This window comes from Thalassophryne amazonica, chromosome 20 (genome assembly GCF_902500255.1).
Source record: "Thalassophryne amazonica chromosome 20, fThaAma1.1, whole genome shotgun sequence".
In the NCBI taxonomy this organism is placed as follows: Eukaryota; Metazoa; Chordata; class Actinopteri; order Batrachoidiformes; family Batrachoididae; genus Thalassophryne; species Thalassophryne amazonica.
Genome location: NC_047122.1, coordinates 45,028,263 through 45,046,969, shown reverse-complemented (window position 1 = coordinate 45,046,969; position 18,707 = coordinate 45,028,263). Strand labels below are relative to the sequence as shown.

Sequence of the window (18,707 nt, the reverse complement as noted above, 5' to 3'; positions counted from 1 at the left end):
TTTTTCAAGATGATAATGCATCTTGCCATAGAGCGAAAACTGTGAAAACATTCCTTGCAAAAAGACACATAGGGTCAATGTCATTGCCTGCAAATAGTCTGGATGTTAATCCAATTGAAAATCTTTGGTGGAAGTTGAAGAAAATGGTCCATGACAAGGCTCCAGCCTGCAAAGCTGATCTGGCAACAGCAATCAGAGAAAGTTGGAGCCAGATTGATGAAGAGTACTGTTTGTCACTCATTAAGTCCATGCCTCAGAGACTGCAAGCTGTTATAAAAGCCAGAGGTGGTGCAACAAATACTAGTGATGTGTTGGAGCGTTCTTTTGTTTTTCATGATTCCATAATTTTTTCCTCAGAATTGAGTGATTCCATATTTTTTTTTCCCTCTGCTTGGTCTAAAAAAGTAACCGTTACTGACTGCCACAATTTTTTTTCCTGATTTCTTATAGTGTTTCTTAAAGCCAGAAAGTTGCCATTTGAAATGACTTTAGTTTTGTGTCATGTCTGTGATCTGCTTTTTTTCTACAAAATTAAACTGAATGAACATCCTCCGAGGCCGGTGATTCCATAATTTTTGCCAGGGGTTGTATATGTTTGACGACCTTGAGTTTTGACCAAACTGCCCTCTAAAAGTTTGAAAGTTACTGTGAACTGATAATGGTGAAATACAGTTGAGCAGAATTACTTGTGGGATGGGAACTTTCTCAAATCTGTAATACCCTTGTTCAAATATTACTGATAGTATTTGGCCTATAAAACTAATTTCATTTAACCCAAAATTAAAGTGCATCACCCCCCCCCCCCCCCCCCCCCCCCCCCCAAAAGCAAAAAATAACAAAATTTGCATAATGACAGGCTGTGGGTTTACATTGAGTTGGAAGAGGCCACATGAAAGAAGGCCAGCACAATTTTGCCATTGTCTCCCAATAATTGATTCTTTCTCTCCCAAAAATAAGTCACAAATCACACTCCAAGTACAGGGTTTACATTTTAGATTTTTATCCCATAAACTAGACACATATTCAGTCTTTTAGCTTCACAAGATTCATCACCAAGAGCAGCCATATTTGTTGGCATCATTTGGGTTTCCACATGAAAATTCAGTAAGGTATGTCTTCTATAATACATTCCATTTCTAAGGTAGAGCTCTACTTGTGTATACTAAGGTATATCAAAAAAAAAAAAAAAAAAAAAAGTAGAATACAGTAGAGTAGAGTCACTTAGGTGCCTGGTCTTGAGTCTAAAGTAGAACTCTATACTAGTGTATAAAGTAAGTCCCTTCGGCTGCTCCCTTGTTTGCACTCGGGGTCACCACAGCAAATCCAAGGTGGATCTGCATGTTGAATTGACACAGGTTTTACGCCGGCTGCCCTTCCTGGCGCAACTCCACATTACATGGAGAAATGTGGCAGGGCTGGGATTTGACTCCTTGCACTGAGAACAATCAGGACTATAAAGTGTCTACACACAATCAGGTACAGACTTACAACCGATAATGTACAGTCTCTTCCTGTTTCTGATAGTTTGGGCAGCACTGTGTGGTGCAGTGGGAAGCACTCTTTCCTTGCAGCTAAACGGTCTTTTTATGTTCAAGTTTACCAATGCCTTCTCCTGGAGTTGCATCCATTCATTTTTTTATGCTCGCTTATTCCAATCAAAGTAACGGGGTAGCGATTAATTCAAATCAGTGTGCAGGTTTCTGCACAAATTGAAAGATGACATTGAAAGTTCAGTGTCACATCTTTAGTGTAGAAGACAAATAACCAAGAATACAACAAATGATCGGCCTTATTACAACTGAATTTGAACTTTGATTTTACTGTCAGGCCGAAACAAGCACTAACACAGAGTGGCGTAATTTCCGATAGCCCTGAATACATCTTACCCACAACGCACTGCGGTTCTATGTAAGAATAATGGCGTCGAGGGCACCAGGTACATTGGCGATTATTTTCTTTTGTTTGCATGCTTTCATTGCTCTGCTCGAGCGCATGTTGTATAATTTATTGAGTTAAAGGTGTAAGCTTGAGGTTTTTTTTTTTTAAAATGTCAGTTTAAAAGAAGCTTTATAAATTATTTGACGTGTGTGTCCTTTAGTGTCCCTTTGCTAACTGGTGCTAGCCTGCTAATGTTCGCTAATGCCAAGAAATGTGATTTTAAAACGTTCATGTTACAGTTGAACGAACACTCAGTGTGATGTTCCTGCGACTGTGTAAAGTTACCTGGTCAGCTGAGAAAAGATATATTTATGCTATCTTTTTTTGGCAGGTTGTTTGTAATCTGACCGTTATAATCAGTAGCAAAATGATTATTAATTGAGAAAAGAACGTCAGCTATTTAGAGTTGTTTTATTATTATTATTATTATTTGACAACCACTTAGTTCTCATTTAAGGAAAAACATGACATTTGTGGACAAATGGTTTTTGGCTCCGTCACAGTATTTCAAGAACTGACCTAGTGACATCACAAAGATGTATAGATCTAAAGACGTACTGGTACAGTGTTTAGAATCCCACCTGTCTGTTAATGTTTCCATAGGCTCTGTGAAATAAATATACACAGTTACATTCTCTACTACTTTAAATCGCAGAGTAGGTGGCAAGGTTAGTTATTAAACCAGGGTTTGAATCCAGATCTGTGCTTCGCATTGCTTGTCTGCATCCTGGGACAATTTGCCTTGTCCCAGTCCACCCAGCTGTAAATGGGTACCAGACTAGGCAGAAGTATCCTGCCATGGACTGATGTCCCATCCAGGGGGAGTCGTAGACTCTCATCTGATTCACGCTCTGGCAGTTTTTCCTAATCGTGGTCCTGAGGACTCTTAAGTACTGCACGTTTTCCATTTGCCTGTGAACTAATCAGATCAGCTTGGTTCGGTGAGTTCAGCTAGTCAACAGCTGACTGAATGATGAAACACACCTCATTTAGTTCATTATTTGCAGTTAGGACCAGGAGAAATTAAGAATATGCAGTACTCTTTGGATCCCAAGGACCAGGATTGGGAAACACTACACTGCGGTAGCTTGGGTAAGGATGGGATATATATATATATATATATATATATATATAAGAAAGTAAGTTTTTGTAGAACAACCTACATGTTGATCAAATATGCTATTTTGAATAAAATATTCAGAATGCGTCCAGAAGGGATCCAAGCTGGAGCAGCTGCTTCATGACTATCTGAGTTTTATCTGGTGCAGTTCTCATTTGTTCCAGATCCTTATTGCGTTGGAAGTGCACTGATCTCAGGCTGTATTGAATATCTATGGTGGGACTTATTGTACCACCAAGGTGGACCTGGTATAATGTCAGTTTGCTATCTATGGTTGGTCACTTTGAGAGAAAAAAAAATCAATAATATACGAGTATTTGGAACTATAGGACATTCAAACAGCACATACTTCAACCAGGGCCCAAAGTCGTTCAGTAACATGTCTACTGATTTTTGAGATGACATAACTTCAGTTATGGGGAGGACAGAGGAAAGTATTTTAATTAAGGCAGTTCTGGGTGTCCACCAAAATTTAATGATGACCATCCCTTCCCCCGTCCAAGGTATACTTTTCCCACAAGTGATTTTGTTTCACTTTTTACCTGAGGCCAACATATGGCCACCGGGTATTGTGAAAGACCCGGTGTCCGTCCATCCATCTGTCTGTCTGTCTGTGTAATAGAAGTCCAGTTCTATTACTGCCACAGTCTTCAAATTCACAGGGAACATTCTTGGGACACAGACCTTGTACATGTTCAAAGATGGCTAACCTTGACATATTTTTAGAGGTTAAAACGTCACGTTCTGTTTGAATCTGTTCTGCTTTCTTTTTGAGTGGTGGGGGTTGGCAGCCAATCAGAGTAGAGCTGCACCGTAACGTCAGTGGCTGGTCTCTTCAAAACTGCTTTGCTTTGTGTTTATATGCATGTCTCTCATATAATATGTAAAAGCTAGCAAGAAAATAAACACTTCTAAAACTGAAAACGCTGTTTTTGGAACTTAATGACACCTCTGAACTTATTTTGCGGATGCTAGCATGGTTATGTCATAGGCTGGTAGCTAGCTGCAAAACTCTGTTTCATTTGTGTGTAAATATATCCTTTTGTCATATATTATGTAAAAGATAGCGAAAAATAAGCACTTCTAAAACTGAAAATGCTCTTTTTGTAAGCTGATAACACCTCTGGACGGATTTACAAAACATTTAGTTGACATTAGCATGGTGATGTCACAAGCTGGTAGCTAGCTGCAAACTCTGTTTTGTGTGTAAATATAACCGCTTTGTCATATATTCTGTAAAGGCTACTGGGAAATAAACACTTCTAAGCCTATTTTTGGAGCCTAATATCACCTCTGAAGTGATTTATGACATTTAGCGGACATTAGCTAACTTTCTATGGAGTTAAATTTGTTTTATTAATTCTCAAGGTCAGTGCCCACGTGACGTGGTGAAGTGGCCAATCCGAACGCGAGATTTCGTACTTCTTTGACTGGCTGCTCGGTGACAATATGCTCGAGCTGTATACTGTTCTGTTGAAATCAGCGTTTTTTTGTTTTTTTTAATTGTCTCTAACTTGCTTCTAGCGGCCAGCTGACAGCTGTCATTGCCTCGAACAGTGAGATTTATACACTAAGATGACCTGACATGAACCATTGTACATTATATTGACTTTATTGATGAGTCTGACCCCTATGAAAAGTGACCAAACTACACGCATTTGTATTGAGCTTGGCGATGTTTTCACCGAGAAAACTGGGCCCTCAAGGTTAAATGCCAGGATGACTGACCTTGAGAATACCTGCAAATGCACAGAGGGTGATCTACAAATATTCCTTGACTTCCATAACTTCCGCTTTTGACAAAAGCTCATGTAAACGTAGACGCAAAGCCTCCTGCAGACCCCAGTAAAATGTAATTTTTTTTTTTTTTTTTTAATTGAATGATTGATAGAGGGGCTTTATTGAACATGTACAAATTGTACGTAAGATAATAGGATGTTAAGAATTAATTAAGCAACTGCAAAGAGCACAATGCTCATATGGCCAAGGGTATTTTAGCATTAATTTATATATTTATTTTACACACACATAACAAGTGTCTGGTTTTTGTGATTGTAATTTTTTTTCTTTCTTAAATAACCTGCATTAGCCTTATTTCAAACTTTTGCTGCTTAATGTGAGGTGTTGATGCTAGAGATGCCATTCAATATTTTGTTTTCCTCTGCAGTTGCCACAGCCAGGTTTATGGTTGGTTTCCGCAAATGGTATTACAATTTGTGCGGCTTCAATAAGTTCGGTAAGGCAAACCAATAAATTTGTGAAAATGTTGAGTGTTAACATCATACATAACTAAATCTGCCCAGTTTAATATTGGATGATGTTTCTGTTAGGTTTATTGCGTGATGACCTACTCCATGAGAATGAAAATGTGAAAGAGGCCATACGTAGGCTTCCAGAAAATGTGTACAATGACAGAGTCTTCAGGATCAAGAGGGCCCTGGATCTCAGCTTGAAGAACCAGATCCTCCCCAAAGAGGAGTGGACAAAGTATGAGGAGGTAAAATCAGAGGAACGTTATTTTCAGAGTGAAATTTGCTGAATTACATGAAATTAGACCAGAATGATAGAGCAGAATGATGCAGATGGATTCCATTCTGTGTTGTTACCTGATATATGCTATTTACCCCATACACAAAACGTATTGCCATTCTAATCCAATTACATTTGTTCCACAAATCTGAAATATAAAATATTGCGTAGACGGTGGCAAAATATTCGACTGTTTCACATTTGATGTATTACTCCGCGCCCTGACCGCGTGGCTACGCAAATGTCAATAATGGCGTTGTCACGTAAGCTTCGCAGACTGAATTTACAGAAAAATAATCCCTCCAAAGGATGGAATTGGATTAGAATGGGAATAACCTCCTTATGTCTTATGATTTGCAGACTTTAATGTTAGATTTTACGGTTACGCGTCGCCGGTAAAACTCAATTTGCTCCAATTCCCTAATTACCTGTGTTTATTTCACATATTTCCTGTAATGTATCGAGGATCATTTCAGTAATGGCAAAATTTAACATAGTCTTAAGGCGTAGATGATGTTCTGTAGGCATAATACCTTTTCTAAATTCACCACAACACAATTTTGACAATTATTTACCTTACCAATGGCTGTAATTGCAACATTTATGATTACTGTAGTTAATATTGTATTATTGTTTTCTCCCCCCCCCCCATCTTAAGGATGAACTGTACCTGACCCCTTATGTAGAAGAGGTGATCCGTGAGAAGCAGGAAGAGGCAGAGTGGATGAAGAAAGGTTGAGCTGTCAATTGTCAACTTGGGTCGGTGCATTATTGCCCCTTGGTGAAACATCTAAAATGACATGTAATCTACATAAGACAGTACTCATTAAAGAAATATTTTGGAGCATGTGAAACTGTCATATCTTTGTATATAATTGAGGTGGACTAAAGATTTATTGGTAGAAATAAGTGAAACTTGTGTGTGTGCTAATTTCATGCCATTTGCTTGTATATATCCCACAGTATATGAATAAATCTCACTGTCAGCTGGCTCATTTACAGTACTCGTAACCACGGCACATCACGTACAGATCTGCATCTGGATTTGGCAGGACTGCGTGCTTTTCTGACAAAACTTCAGTTTAATATGGAGAAACACGCAGCTGCTGGTGTTCCTAAGCAGCTGCGTGTTCTAAAGTTATTTTTCTAAAATATGTACCAAAGGTTATACACAGTCAAACTTTGGTGCTTGTAACCAAATTTGAAGGATTCTTCTGCAAATATTCTGTTATCTGCTGCACTGTTATCCTTTATGAAAATACTTGATTAGTGAAATGATATCCAGTGAATGATAGATTTGTAACTGGATATCTGGTCAACAGTGACATGTTAGATTAATGCTCAATGCTTGACTGCTGATATAAATAAGCCCTAGGTGTGCCCCATAATCAAAGTACTACTGCTTAGACTGTTAATACTGGTACTCTTAAAATATTTTTACAGTATTTTTTTTCCGTCGTTAATAACCTCAGGATGGTCATAGACATTAAGATCACACTGCAATTATTTAAATGACTATTAGAGAACTGCAATATTAAAATGGAGAGTTTCAACACATTCTAACTAAAGATTCCGTGATGTACATTGTCACTCCGACACCAAAACTGTATGTTGTTGGTTAACAGTTATTTTTTCTGAGCAAGTGACCGCCTATTGTCCACGTCTTTTATGGTGCCTATAAAGTTCCCAATAACATTGTTGAAAGATTTTAACATAGACACCCCTAGCTCATTACTGGTTTCATTAATGTCTGGGTCGTACGTCCCCGTAAGTGGGGTGCACACTTCTATGTTCCCCCTTCCAGCTGCTACTAGGATCTCCATCACTTGGCGTTTGAGCTCCAGAAACAGTTCTCTGTTGTACTGCAGTAGCACAGAGTCGTCAAGCGGATAAGTGACATCCTCGGGGTAGCATTCACGGGGAACTGGGAACTCGATATACCGCAGTTTGGGAAACCCTGCAGATAACATGGAGAATAACCTTCGCAGGGCTGCTGAGGTCAGAGGGTTTCCCAGAAGTTTGAGCTCCTCCAGGGATTGACAGCAAAGCAGAGCATTCATGAAGGTGTCCATGTGCTCGTCCTCAATGCCACATTCTTCGAGGGCCAAGCTGGCCAATGTAGCCGAGCACCGGTTGAGTAGTTTATGGAAGGAAGTGGCGAACACGCCAAAGATGTCATGACCGCTGATGTCCAGGCAGACTAAGTGCTCACTGTGGAGGCTGTTGGCTAGGTAAGTCATATCAACGCGGTTCAGGTAGCAGTTGGCCAACTCTAAGCACTGCAGTGGAGTATTAAGAGGACTGGGGAAAGAACATAGGCAATGCAAGATGAGTTTATTTGAAAGCAAAGGACAAGGAAACTAATTACTACTGTTATAACTAGTATGTAACGTGAAGTCTATGTTTGAACTATGATCTCGCTACAGACATCATCACCACAGACCATCATCATAATTTATTCACCTTAGCAGTTTGCGGAGGTGACCAGTGAGTGTGGAGAAACCCACATGCAGCTCAGTCAGGCAAGTCAGCTGTGCCAGCAGCTTGCCGATGATTGTCAACAGATCAGCATCATCAGGGCTCAATCTCCGTATATCCAATGCCCCAGCTGGCAAGGTCAAGGACTGTAGTTTGGGCAGTTCCACTCTAGACAACAACACCTCCAGGTGCGTAGCTTCAAGGGGAATATTGTGCACTACCTCCAGCTTTGTAATGCACTCAGGTTCTGCTAGTCGGAGCACATAGAAGAGCTGCTTCAGGGTGAGGGAGTCTGCCCGAAAGCCAATAAAACGAAGCTTCAGTGGGCAGGAGTGGAGGAGTAGGAAGGCTTGAGTCACCCATTCATAGTTGCGTCCTGTGATGAAACCATTTAGACAGATGTCAACTGATGTCTTGAAGGCAAATGGGGACACATCGCTCGCTTGCATGGCTACCATGGTCTCATAGCACATACGGGTAAGGAGATGAGTTCTTGCCCATCGACCCAAGGTGGATCGGCACGGACACGCCTGGTGCTCAATATCTTTTAAGGCAGTCAGATCCACAACTTGGAGGATTTTGGCATAGGTTTTTGGAGGGCACAGCACATACTCCTAAACAAAAGATGTAAAGTCTGAGTGAATCAGTTAAAATCAACCAATTAGTGATACAGAAATCCCACAAGAACATGACAAAGCATGATTATTTTGCATTACTTTACAATTAAATACCTTTAAGCCAGTCAGAATGGCCTCTAGGCAGAGTCGGCAGGTGCGGGTGGTCAGGTCCACCTGGCAGTCAAGTGTCTTTCCAAGAAGTTTTCGCAAGTTTAGCTCAGGAAGAGGCCATGTCTGGACCAGGATGTGAAGCAGACCTGCTTGCTCGTGAAGATAGGAAGCCTTGAAAAGTAGTGGGTAAAGATCAAAAGACACGCAATTAAGGTTCTCGATCGCAGTTTGACCACTTAAGACAAAGCGTTCAGCAGCAAGGAATCGCAGTGATGTCATGGTTCAGGGGTCAAGCCAGGTCCTTGTGACCAAGCAGCTCTGTCTGTCGTTGCTCCTTCGTTGCAGTCTGGGTGCTGTGTATTCACAACAAGCTGGACTTGCTGTGTCCACATGTGAGCAAGCCAGTGTCAAGAGGACAGAGTTAAATATAGACACAGCTGTCTCACAACCTTCATTGGGTACAGTGTCTCTGCAAATTTCACAAGATTGTGAAGCAGCAATGGGAATCATAAGTTACACCCGTGTCTTAAAGAAAACAATGCTGTTAAATCAAGATACGAGTCCTAGAACCTGTTTCACAATCAAGTGCTGTAACTTACCTTTTTGTGAGTTTGCAAGCACTCACAAAATTCAACAAAATATAATTCAGTGTAATTCAGTATAGGTGTTAGAATTACTGCAGTTTGCCCAGTATAAACAGTGTTGCAATAAATCAAAATGTTTGTGGATTAAAATACATTTAAAACTGCAGAAATGTTATGTACTACTATCAGCTGTTTCCTGTTTAATGAGATACACTTCAAAATGGTTTTCTCTTGAGACAAGGTTGCCTGTAACATGCATTAAAGAATTATACCTCTTGTTTTTTTTTCCCCAAAAAAGGATTTTGTATGATTTGTTCATTTAACTGTCGGCTGTGACATAATTAATTTTCATTATCATAACATTGAGGATAAACAAACTGACAATGTTCTCAGAACACAAAGAACTGACAAGGGTACAGTCCTGTGTAAAACATTTGAGACATAATTTACTATAACTAGAAACACTAAATGAAATGTCCAATTTGATCTGCAATATTTTTGGAAAACCAAGTCATCAATTGATAATTTGTATATAATAACATAACACATTTGTCCTTTGATAACTATATATATATATATATATATATATATATATATATATATATATATATATATATATATAAAACTGAATTTTTTTTTTTAAATTAAATGTGTTTTTTCTACTAATGATATACTACGTACATTTTATGTATCTATGTACTCGAGTCAAGGTTTTCAATCACGTGACCGATACGTCACACGAAAACTCCCAACTCATTGTAATTATTATATTATTATAATGAAACACTAAATGCTTCATTTTAGACAGAAAAACCATTATTACTATGCAAATGTTGGTTAGAGTTTCTGTTTTATGTCAAAATGATGCTGATATGTGCAAGTCGCTTTCAAATGACGTCATAGATTTAGTAGTTACGTACACGCCCAGAAATAATGTCATTAGACGTCTAATGAGCTCCCTCGAGTGGAAGTTGTGTTACAGGCTGTAATCAACTAACACAATGATCTATGTACGAAATTCGAAACCACCCACTGATCAGCAGAGTTCAGTAAAACGTGCAGTTCATTTGATTCACCACTAGGTGGTGTCGAAAATTCAAGCGACGATCTTGTGCGGCCTCGTTATAGAGATTCTAGAATGACAATAAAACAAGATCCTGAAGTCTTTTCGTACAAAGAATGTAATTCTGACCAAATATTGGGGAAGTGGCTATATAAATGAAATAAACTGAAATTGAAATGAATTCAAGGTAAATGAGGTAAATGTTTTTGGTCTGTAGGCAACCAAATTAGAGAAGTTATGAAAGTTATTCTGCAATAACTGCAAACACTGTGGAAAAAAAAAACCTTCTTTTTTTTTTCTTCTTTTTTTTTTAAACTTTCTGGGGGGCCCACAGTGTTTCAATCAGAAAGTTCAACTATCATGACCAGACAAACCCCCAAGGATTGTCTGTACCAAATTTCAGAAAAATTCATTCATGACATTAGTGCTGTGGATCAACGACTAATAATAAAGTTGGAACTTATTTCCCAGCTTAAAGGGGGAAAAGGTTAAGCTTTGACATGAATCAAGTTAAATATATGTATACTAGGGATACAACGTTTTTGGAACCCCATAGTCCTGTATCATATTCTGGTGAGCTTTTGCATTAAAAAAAAGTGGAAATCAATGTTTGTTTGTTTGTTTGTTTGTTTGTTTGTTTGTTTTTTTTGGGGGGGGGGGCTGTATTTGATCAAAAGTTCACCCATGACTAACTTTGAAATTTTTATACCCTGTTGCATTTGGGTGGATTTCCAAAAAACTAGCAACCTGGTTGAATAATAAACAAAAAATTAGGGAAAAGCATAATGACTCAGCAGTACAGGCTAATCATCACAACTGCTAAGAATTTATTGAAATCCAAGAGTACTATTGGTTTATGGGTGAACTTTTTTTAAAAGATAGCTCAAAAGTGAGTTCACTTTAGCTACTTATGTGTAAAAGTTTATCTAAATATGATACAGAAGTTGTTTTAGAGGAAAGAAATTAAAAAGTTGTATTCCTATTGTATACACACAAGTCATGCCTCCAGACAAATGTGCTACATAGTCAAAATGTTGTAGCTGACCATTTGGTTAACATGGTCATTCCGGTTGTAACCAAAGGTTCTCCAAAGACACCTAGTATGAATGTCGTCACCTTAGGTCACTGGTTAATGTCTCGTAACCAGACTGGAAGCACCAGGACCCTAAGACGTAGACCTTCATTCTCCTGTAAAGACAATGGAATCACCAAACACATTTCTCCAGTGACCTCAAGATTTCAAAAGCTCTTCTCAGGCATCTCAATCTTAAAGTTGAAGGACCCAAAGACATACAGATACACTTCTGCTGGCCAAGTCCAGGAAGTCATTGAAATCTTGGGTGGTTTAGTTCCTGGAAAAGGAACCCACACTCTCAGCTTCTCAAGTGCTACAATCACAGTATCCATAGATTCTGCTGACATCATTATATTGTCTGCAACACCAAGGACAATAAGCCTTTCCTTTGCAAAAAAAAAAAAAAAAAAAAAACCTAAGCCATTGGTTTCCAAAAGTTATATATAGCACATTACAAGTATGAACTCATTATATACAAATTATATAATGAGTTGAGTAATGAACCAGGATTTTTGAGTAGAAATTGATACCCACTATTTTTGGATGGAATAAAACCTCCTGAATGTTGTAAAAATGGATACCAAGCTCAAATTAAGAAGTTTTCATTGGAATAACGTACTTAGAAATGTATCCCTAAATAAGGAAAATATCTTGGTATTTCAGTGTTGCCCCCAAATGCCCTTTGCTAATGATGCTGTCCAGCATGTTTAATGTGATCTTATATTACTGTCTCAGTTTTGAATATTGTTTAATAATGTTTCCACATATCAAGTTTAACATGTTCAAGAAAAGCAAACGCAGCAGGACATGACTGATGTTTGAATGACAGCACATAAAACACGTCTTCTCTCAGCAACATGCATGCTGTTATGTAGATGTTGAATATTTGTCTTTAATTCTTATTTTGGTCTAATGATCATTTATGTGTTGGTCATGACTTAAAAAACATAACCTGGACATTAGAATATATGCACCATTTGATAGTAATTTGTTCCTCTTAAGCGGTATTTCACAACCACTGAATCAATAAATTACAAGCATCAGTTATAACGTCTTAATGAAATGGCATAAAACATGAAGAAGTGACGAATGAAGATGTTCATTGTGTTTACTCAACATTTTATTATTTTTATTATTTATATTATTCAGGAAAATACATAGAAATGTTGTACACTTTACTTAAAATTTGTTGTTTATCTACCGTGTACATTTCTTGTCCATTTAGAAGCTAAAAATAAAAATGTAAGTTTGGTATTCTATTTTTCCATGAACTGGATCATTTAATAAATAAGTTAAAAACAATACTGATACACTTCTACTCAAACACTGGTAAACCTTTTACAGTATAAAGCCACTTTTCATGAATTCTGTCTAGACTCTAGATTACAAAGTCTGATGACTTCAGCAACTCTGTCAAAAGATCAAAAAGGTTGGAAAAAGTAATTTGCAAGTAATCTGATTTTGAGTTTTATAAATAAAACAATTTCTCAAGAATGAGTGCAGTACTGTGATTTAGGCTTCAACTGTATCTGATTGAGGCATGTAACACACAGATGCAGCTTTTTCCTCTCCCCGCTGCCCAAACAGTCCAAGTGTCTGCTGCTAGAAAGTAGAACCTCGTGTGGACTTCTATTTTATTTATTTATTTTTTTGACTGAGATTATGGAAGATGTATATGTCTTTCATCAGGCTCAAGAGTATGTACCAATACAGGTTTTTATGGAGTTTGTGCTGGCTGGGATCAGGTGCAGGGTTTTCATGTATGAAACATTTGTGTTGTTGCACAATTCATAATTTGGTGCATGTAGAGCCCGTGCAGTTACAGTAGGTGTCAAAAGCTGCACTGTTACAACATCTGGAAACTAATGGGGTACTCTGCAGAGCACACATCTCTTCCAAAGCAAACCAGGCTCATGAAGCCATTTAATCACATACCTTCTACTTCAAAGCTCTATGAGCATTAGGATTTTCCCTGCCCGGATAACAGCACTGGGTTTCTCCAACAAAAAATGTGAGTGGGGAAATCCATCTCAGCTTTGTGTACGCAAAATTAAAAAAAACATGCTCTGTGTGCAATAAGGATGAAGCGATTAATGAATGGCCAACTTCCATAGACCAGATTAACTGAGAAAGCAGTTGTTTTGCCTGTGTGATGTAAAGCTGGAATCAAACAATGGATAGAATGCGTGGCTCAGGCCTGCAGGAAAGCCTTTCGTTGGTACTGCAAAGTAGTGATAGAAACTCTAAACACTCATAATGGTTTGAAACCATCGCAGCACTAGTTTTGGAAGGCTGTTTCAGAGTCCATATCAAAAGTAAAGCATTTTGTACTGTAGTAAATGAGGTTTCATTATTTAAAGCTACAGTAAGTACGATTTAGGGGTATTTGGTCGCATAAATGGAAAATGGCTTTCATAACCATCTGTTCATAAGTGTATAATTAATTACCTACAACAAAGCAGGTCAGTACAGCAAAGATGCACGTTAATTAACTTCTGCAAGATTATAATCCTCCCTTTAGGTGGAAAGCCAATGTTGAATACAACAAATATACAATCATCTGATGTAGCTGTGCAGACTTGATTTCAGTGACCACCAACATACCTCATTAACAACTTTTTTTTTTAAATAGAGCCCAAAAACAAATAAACAGGCTAACACTACACTGTACAAGACAACTGTTGGCTATTTAGTACTAAAATAGTGATATCTTTATGAGCATTTGACAACTTTTTTTTTTTTTACAATTTCTAAAATCAAATTTCAAATGTTATCTAGGACCCCCCCCCCCACCCCATGGCCCTTAATTAGAATAAGTGGGTAAAGAAAATCTCTGACAGAACAAATCACTTAAAAGGAGTCATGACTACACAAACAGATTAAATTTCCATCTGAACAAACTTCCGTTTATTTACAAAATATATAAGTCAGAAAAAAACATCTTTTTTTTCACTACATACAAAAGTAATATTTGACTGAGCTGCATCAGCAACATCATACTGTCCTGTTGGAAATGTTTGCAGTTTATTATATTAAATAACTGTGTGTGTGTGTGTGTGTGTGTGTATATATATATATATATATATATATATATATATATATGTTTAAAATCAAAGAAGTCCATATCTCAGCTCTGTTAACTGCTGCCACTGACAGATTCTTTGACAGTGAGGGCTGGTGTGGGCCCGATGTGGGTCCAGATGTAGCCTTTTTCCGGTTTGATGGGAATGGTTGGAAACGGAGAGCTCCAAGATTTAAAATACTCAGAGGGGGCGTGACACACAAACTCCAGGTACTCCATCCTTCTGGGTAGATCCTCCTCAGGACCTAGAAAAATAAATGTTCTAGAAAATAATGCACTTTTTGCATAACAATTAAATAATTTTAGCATCTTACCAACAATGTATGTTGCAGGATCAAACTGATCCTTTGGGCTCGCCTGGGTGGGGATAAGCCAAGTCAGTGCTGCACTCTTCTCACAATACTGGTCCTGCACAAATCCTCGAATCTGAGCATAGTAAGGCTTCCCATCCTCTTCATCTGTCACCTTGATGACATCTCCTGTCTGGTAGTACACACCCTGTATGTACAAATACCTCTATTATATACAGTTAGTTGGCTAAATACTGACACACACACAAAAAAAAAAAACAAACAAACCCCAAACTATGTACATGTAAAAATCAGGCATATGTTATAATATTATAATTCTGGGGAAAAAAATACCTTATAAAATACAGATTCTGATGTGATGATCGTTGCTACAGATTCTGGTGCTTTAATTGGCTGAAAAGGGAAAGACAAACACACACTTAACTGTACAGAAGACATGTTGAGACTCAGCTTGCTGGTAAACATGACCTCAAACTTACATTCTTGAGTTTGAAAATGTGTCTCCTCCCCTTTCCTTTTGTTGATACTTTCTTCTCAGATGCGGGAGCCTTATATTTCGTACTTCTTAGCCGTGCAGACCTCCTGTGGATCTCCTGTTTGGACTAAAGACAAATAAATAAATAATCATTTTGAGACCACCAGACCTAGACAATTTTGTAGGGGTTTGTGTGGGAGCTGACAAACCTATCCAGCTACATGTAATGTCAAAACCACACATATGTTGACAGCAGACGTGCCCAAATTAATTCCTTTTTCCATAAATTAATCTGGATGTAGAATTATGAGCCAAAAGTAGATGTTTATTGTAAATTGCATACCTATGTATGTAATTTACATTCAACATAGCAAGTCAATGTATGTATTATATTTTATAGAACATTATACTCTGCAATCAAAAAATTCTAACTAATAAATACTGTTGAATCATCTTAAAATTAATATATTAATTTGCAGGTAATATGTTAATTACCATGAAGACCCAAAACAAGGAGTATAAACTAAATCTGCTAGTCCATGTATAAACCCTGCTGTAACTGTATTAAATTCGCAATTTGTTATGGATGCACATTAATGAACAGTTCAGCAGGTGGCTAGTGTTTATCACATGGCAGACACCATGTGACGACCTCCTTTTCATGCAGGCTCAGGTGTGGCAAACTGAGACTGTGTCGTAATGAGATCGTTTCTGTGTTTACGCTGCTTCCTGCAAACAAATTTACACAACTTCTGCCATAGTGTGATTGCTTATTTTAATTTGCAATTTTGTGGATTTCAGGCATATGGAGAAACTAGCCACATTATTGTTATGTAAAAAAAAAAATACTTAACTCAGTGTAGTTAGGGTTTGTGTTAACATGTCAATTACAGGCATTCAAATTTTACAGCGATAAACTCAGCACAGCTTCTACGATCACTCTGCAATCTCAGCACATGGCCACAGCGTTCTAGGATCGCTCTGAAATCTCAACAGATGGTCACAGTGTTCTAGGATCACTCTGCAATCTCAACAGATGGTCACAGTGTTCTAGGATTGTTCTGCAATCTCAGTACATAGTCATAGATGTAGAGGAAAAATTGATGTCTGCATTATATTGTCAGGACAGAAAGTACTGAAAGTACTGGGCCAGGGTCATCTGAGGCTAACATTTGTCTTTGTTCATATAACACATTGTGTTTCTCCAAATTCATGATTAAACATCTGATCATGGCCCAGACTAGCCAAAGGCTATGTTTGTATTATGATTTTGTTTTCATTATGGGAGAGGTCCTTAACACGGCTCTCTCAATCACAGTGTTACAACAATAAAACATTAAACAGAGACACAATACAACTGTAAAACAACACAAAATACAATAAAAGACAACATAAAACACAGTGAGTACCATGGTACTCAGAGTGTGTAAGGCCAGAAGGCTCGGTGGGTACGTTGGATGTGGTACCTGTTGGAACTTCTCCAGGTGCACCTGTTTTCTCCTCTGCCACAAAGAAATCTCTCTGCATCATATGTCTGAACCCTGAGTGCTCCTTGCATCGTCTGTCTCACTTTATGCTGATATTATCACAGAAACTCCACAACAAAAGCATTCTGGGATGCCTCTGCAATCTCAGCACATGGCCATAGCCTTCTAGGATCACTAGACAGACTCAGTACAGGACATCAAAACAACGGCTCAAAAGAGAGGTGTTTCCGAATGGTACTTGAATAAAAATCAAGTTGCTTTTTTGACCGATGCGTTTCCTCAACATTAACCAGATTTTAATCATTTTGCCCTCGTTTTATGCCCTCATAAGGTGGAGATGTACACGATGGTACAGAGAACATTTGAACAGTGTGGACAAGAAGCGCCTCCTGCTGGCAGTTAAACTGACCTGCTTGCTGCCTCCATTGTTGGGCTGAGTGTTGGTGGACACAGAAGGTCCTGAGGCTCCGCTGTTGCTGCTGGTGCTCGTGGTTTTGACCGTGCAGTTGTTGCAGAGAATCTCTCCCTGGCTTCCTTTCTTCCACATTGACGACGAGTTCGTCTTACAGACGGAACAACACGGTTTCACACCCAGCGGCATCCTCCGAGCTCTAATGTACGCAAACGAACACCCGAACGGAATGGGAGATTTAGTTACTATTACAAATAAACGTCTGCTAAATAAACTTTAACCGTTTTTTTTTTTCTAACGACGACAGGAAAAACAGCATCGAAAACATAAATGTGTTTTCAACGTAGCCATAGCTAACACCATCAGCGTCAATCTTCTTCTTTGGCTGGAAACAAACTCTTCTTCTATAGTTGGCACCTCTGGACTTGTCAACATAGCGCCACCCACAGGACTGGAGCACACAATTTCAGCAGCACAACTCTCCATTTTACGGCGGCGTATTAGGGCCATTCAAAGACGGGGGGGAAAAAATGGAGATTATATTTTCGAGTTTAAAGTCACAAAAATACGAGAATAAACATGCAAATTTACGAGAAATAATACGCAAATTTGCGAAATTTAAACATGCAAATCTGCGAGATTATAAACATGTATATTTGAGAGAAAAAGACAACGCAAGATTATGGCTTCATCATGTACGTCTTTACAGTCAAAAATTAATACACGAACAGCGGTTTCAATATTTATGCCTGAGAGATGAGAGAAAATGGACAACAACAACATGAAATTATTAAGTAATATTGTAGCTAGCGTTAAATGTGCTACTTTTTCCTCACAGATTTGCATGTTTGCGTGCTTAAGCTGGCAAATTTGTTACAGTTTTCCTTGCAAATTTGCTGCTTTTTTCCTCACAGATTTGCATGTTTATAATTTTGAAAATGTGCGTGTTTAATCTGTCAAATAATCTTGCAAATTTGCTGCTTTTTCTCACATATTTGCATGTTTATAATCTCGAAATTTGCGTGTTTAATTGTGGCAAATTTGCTTCTTTTTCTTGCAGATTTGCATGTTTTTTAAACTCGGGGCCGATGCTAATGCGTTAGCATGTCTATGGCGTTTTCAATGTTAAGTTAGCTTTAAGCTGTTCGCATCTCAGCACGTTTTGTGTGCATTTGTGTGCTAATTAATGGCTCAGCGTTTGTTGTCGCAAAAGAGTCAAATGTATTACAAATTGTTATATTTTTTATTTATTTTATCTATATATTAATAATAATAGCAACAACAACAACAATGTAATAATAACTAATAATGCTTCAATACAATTTGAGAGAAAGAGACAAAAGAACCTGATAAAACAAAACACAACAGAAAATATAAAACCAAATAATCATGAATATAAATAAACAAATAAATAAATATAGAAAT

At 38.0% G+C, this 18,707-nt stretch overlaps 3 protein-coding genes and 1 long non-coding RNA gene across 4 annotated transcripts in view; 1 reads left to right on the top strand and 3 right to left on the bottom strand.

Moving 5' to 3' along the window:
* Positions 1 to 18,707, bottom strand: part of LOC117501689 — a 21,280-nt gene extending 2,573 nt beyond the window's left edge. Inside the window, exons 1-3 of the long non-coding RNA XR_004558064.1 lie at positions 18,688 to 18,707; positions 9,256 to 9,262; positions 4,787 to 4,797 (exon numbers count right to left, since the gene is read on the bottom strand). This is a non-coding gene — a long non-coding RNA (uncharacterized LOC117501689). The remainder of the gene's footprint in view (positions 1 to 4,786; positions 4,798 to 9,255; positions 9,263 to 18,687) is intronic.
* On the top strand, positions 1,882 to 6,436 carry LOC117501688 (cytochrome b-c1 complex subunit 7). The gene is made up of 4 exons (XM_034160643.1): positions 1,882 to 1,936; positions 5,226 to 5,294; positions 5,389 to 5,555; positions 6,246 to 6,436. Exons 1-4 carry the CDS (start codon positions 1,918 to 1,920, stop codon positions 6,324 to 6,326), a joined length of 336 nt encoding a protein of 111 aa, XP_034016534.1. The 5' UTR covers positions 1,882 to 1,917; the 3' UTR covers positions 6,327 to 6,436.
* Positions 6,430 to 9,258, bottom strand: lrrc14b (leucine rich repeat containing 14B). Its single transcript, XM_034160640.1, has 3 exons — positions 8,797 to 9,258; positions 8,051 to 8,679; positions 6,430 to 7,888 (listed from the first exon to the last, which is right to left on the bottom strand). Exons 1-3 carry the CDS (start codon positions 9,070 to 9,072, stop codon positions 7,213 to 7,215), a joined length of 1,581 nt encoding a protein of 526 aa, XP_034016531.1. The 5' UTR covers positions 9,073 to 9,258; the 3' UTR covers positions 6,430 to 7,212.
* gatad1 (GATA zinc finger domain containing 1) lies at positions 14,406 to 17,644 on the bottom strand. The gene is made up of 5 exons (XM_034160642.1): positions 17,280 to 17,644; positions 15,388 to 15,510; positions 15,242 to 15,301; positions 14,912 to 15,095; positions 14,406 to 14,842 (listed from the first exon to the last, which is right to left on the bottom strand). The coding sequence occupies exons 1-5, from the start codon at positions 17,469 to 17,471 to the stop codon at positions 14,652 to 14,654; spliced, it is 750 nt and encodes a 249-aa protein (XP_034016533.1). The 5' UTR covers positions 17,472 to 17,644; the 3' UTR covers positions 14,406 to 14,651.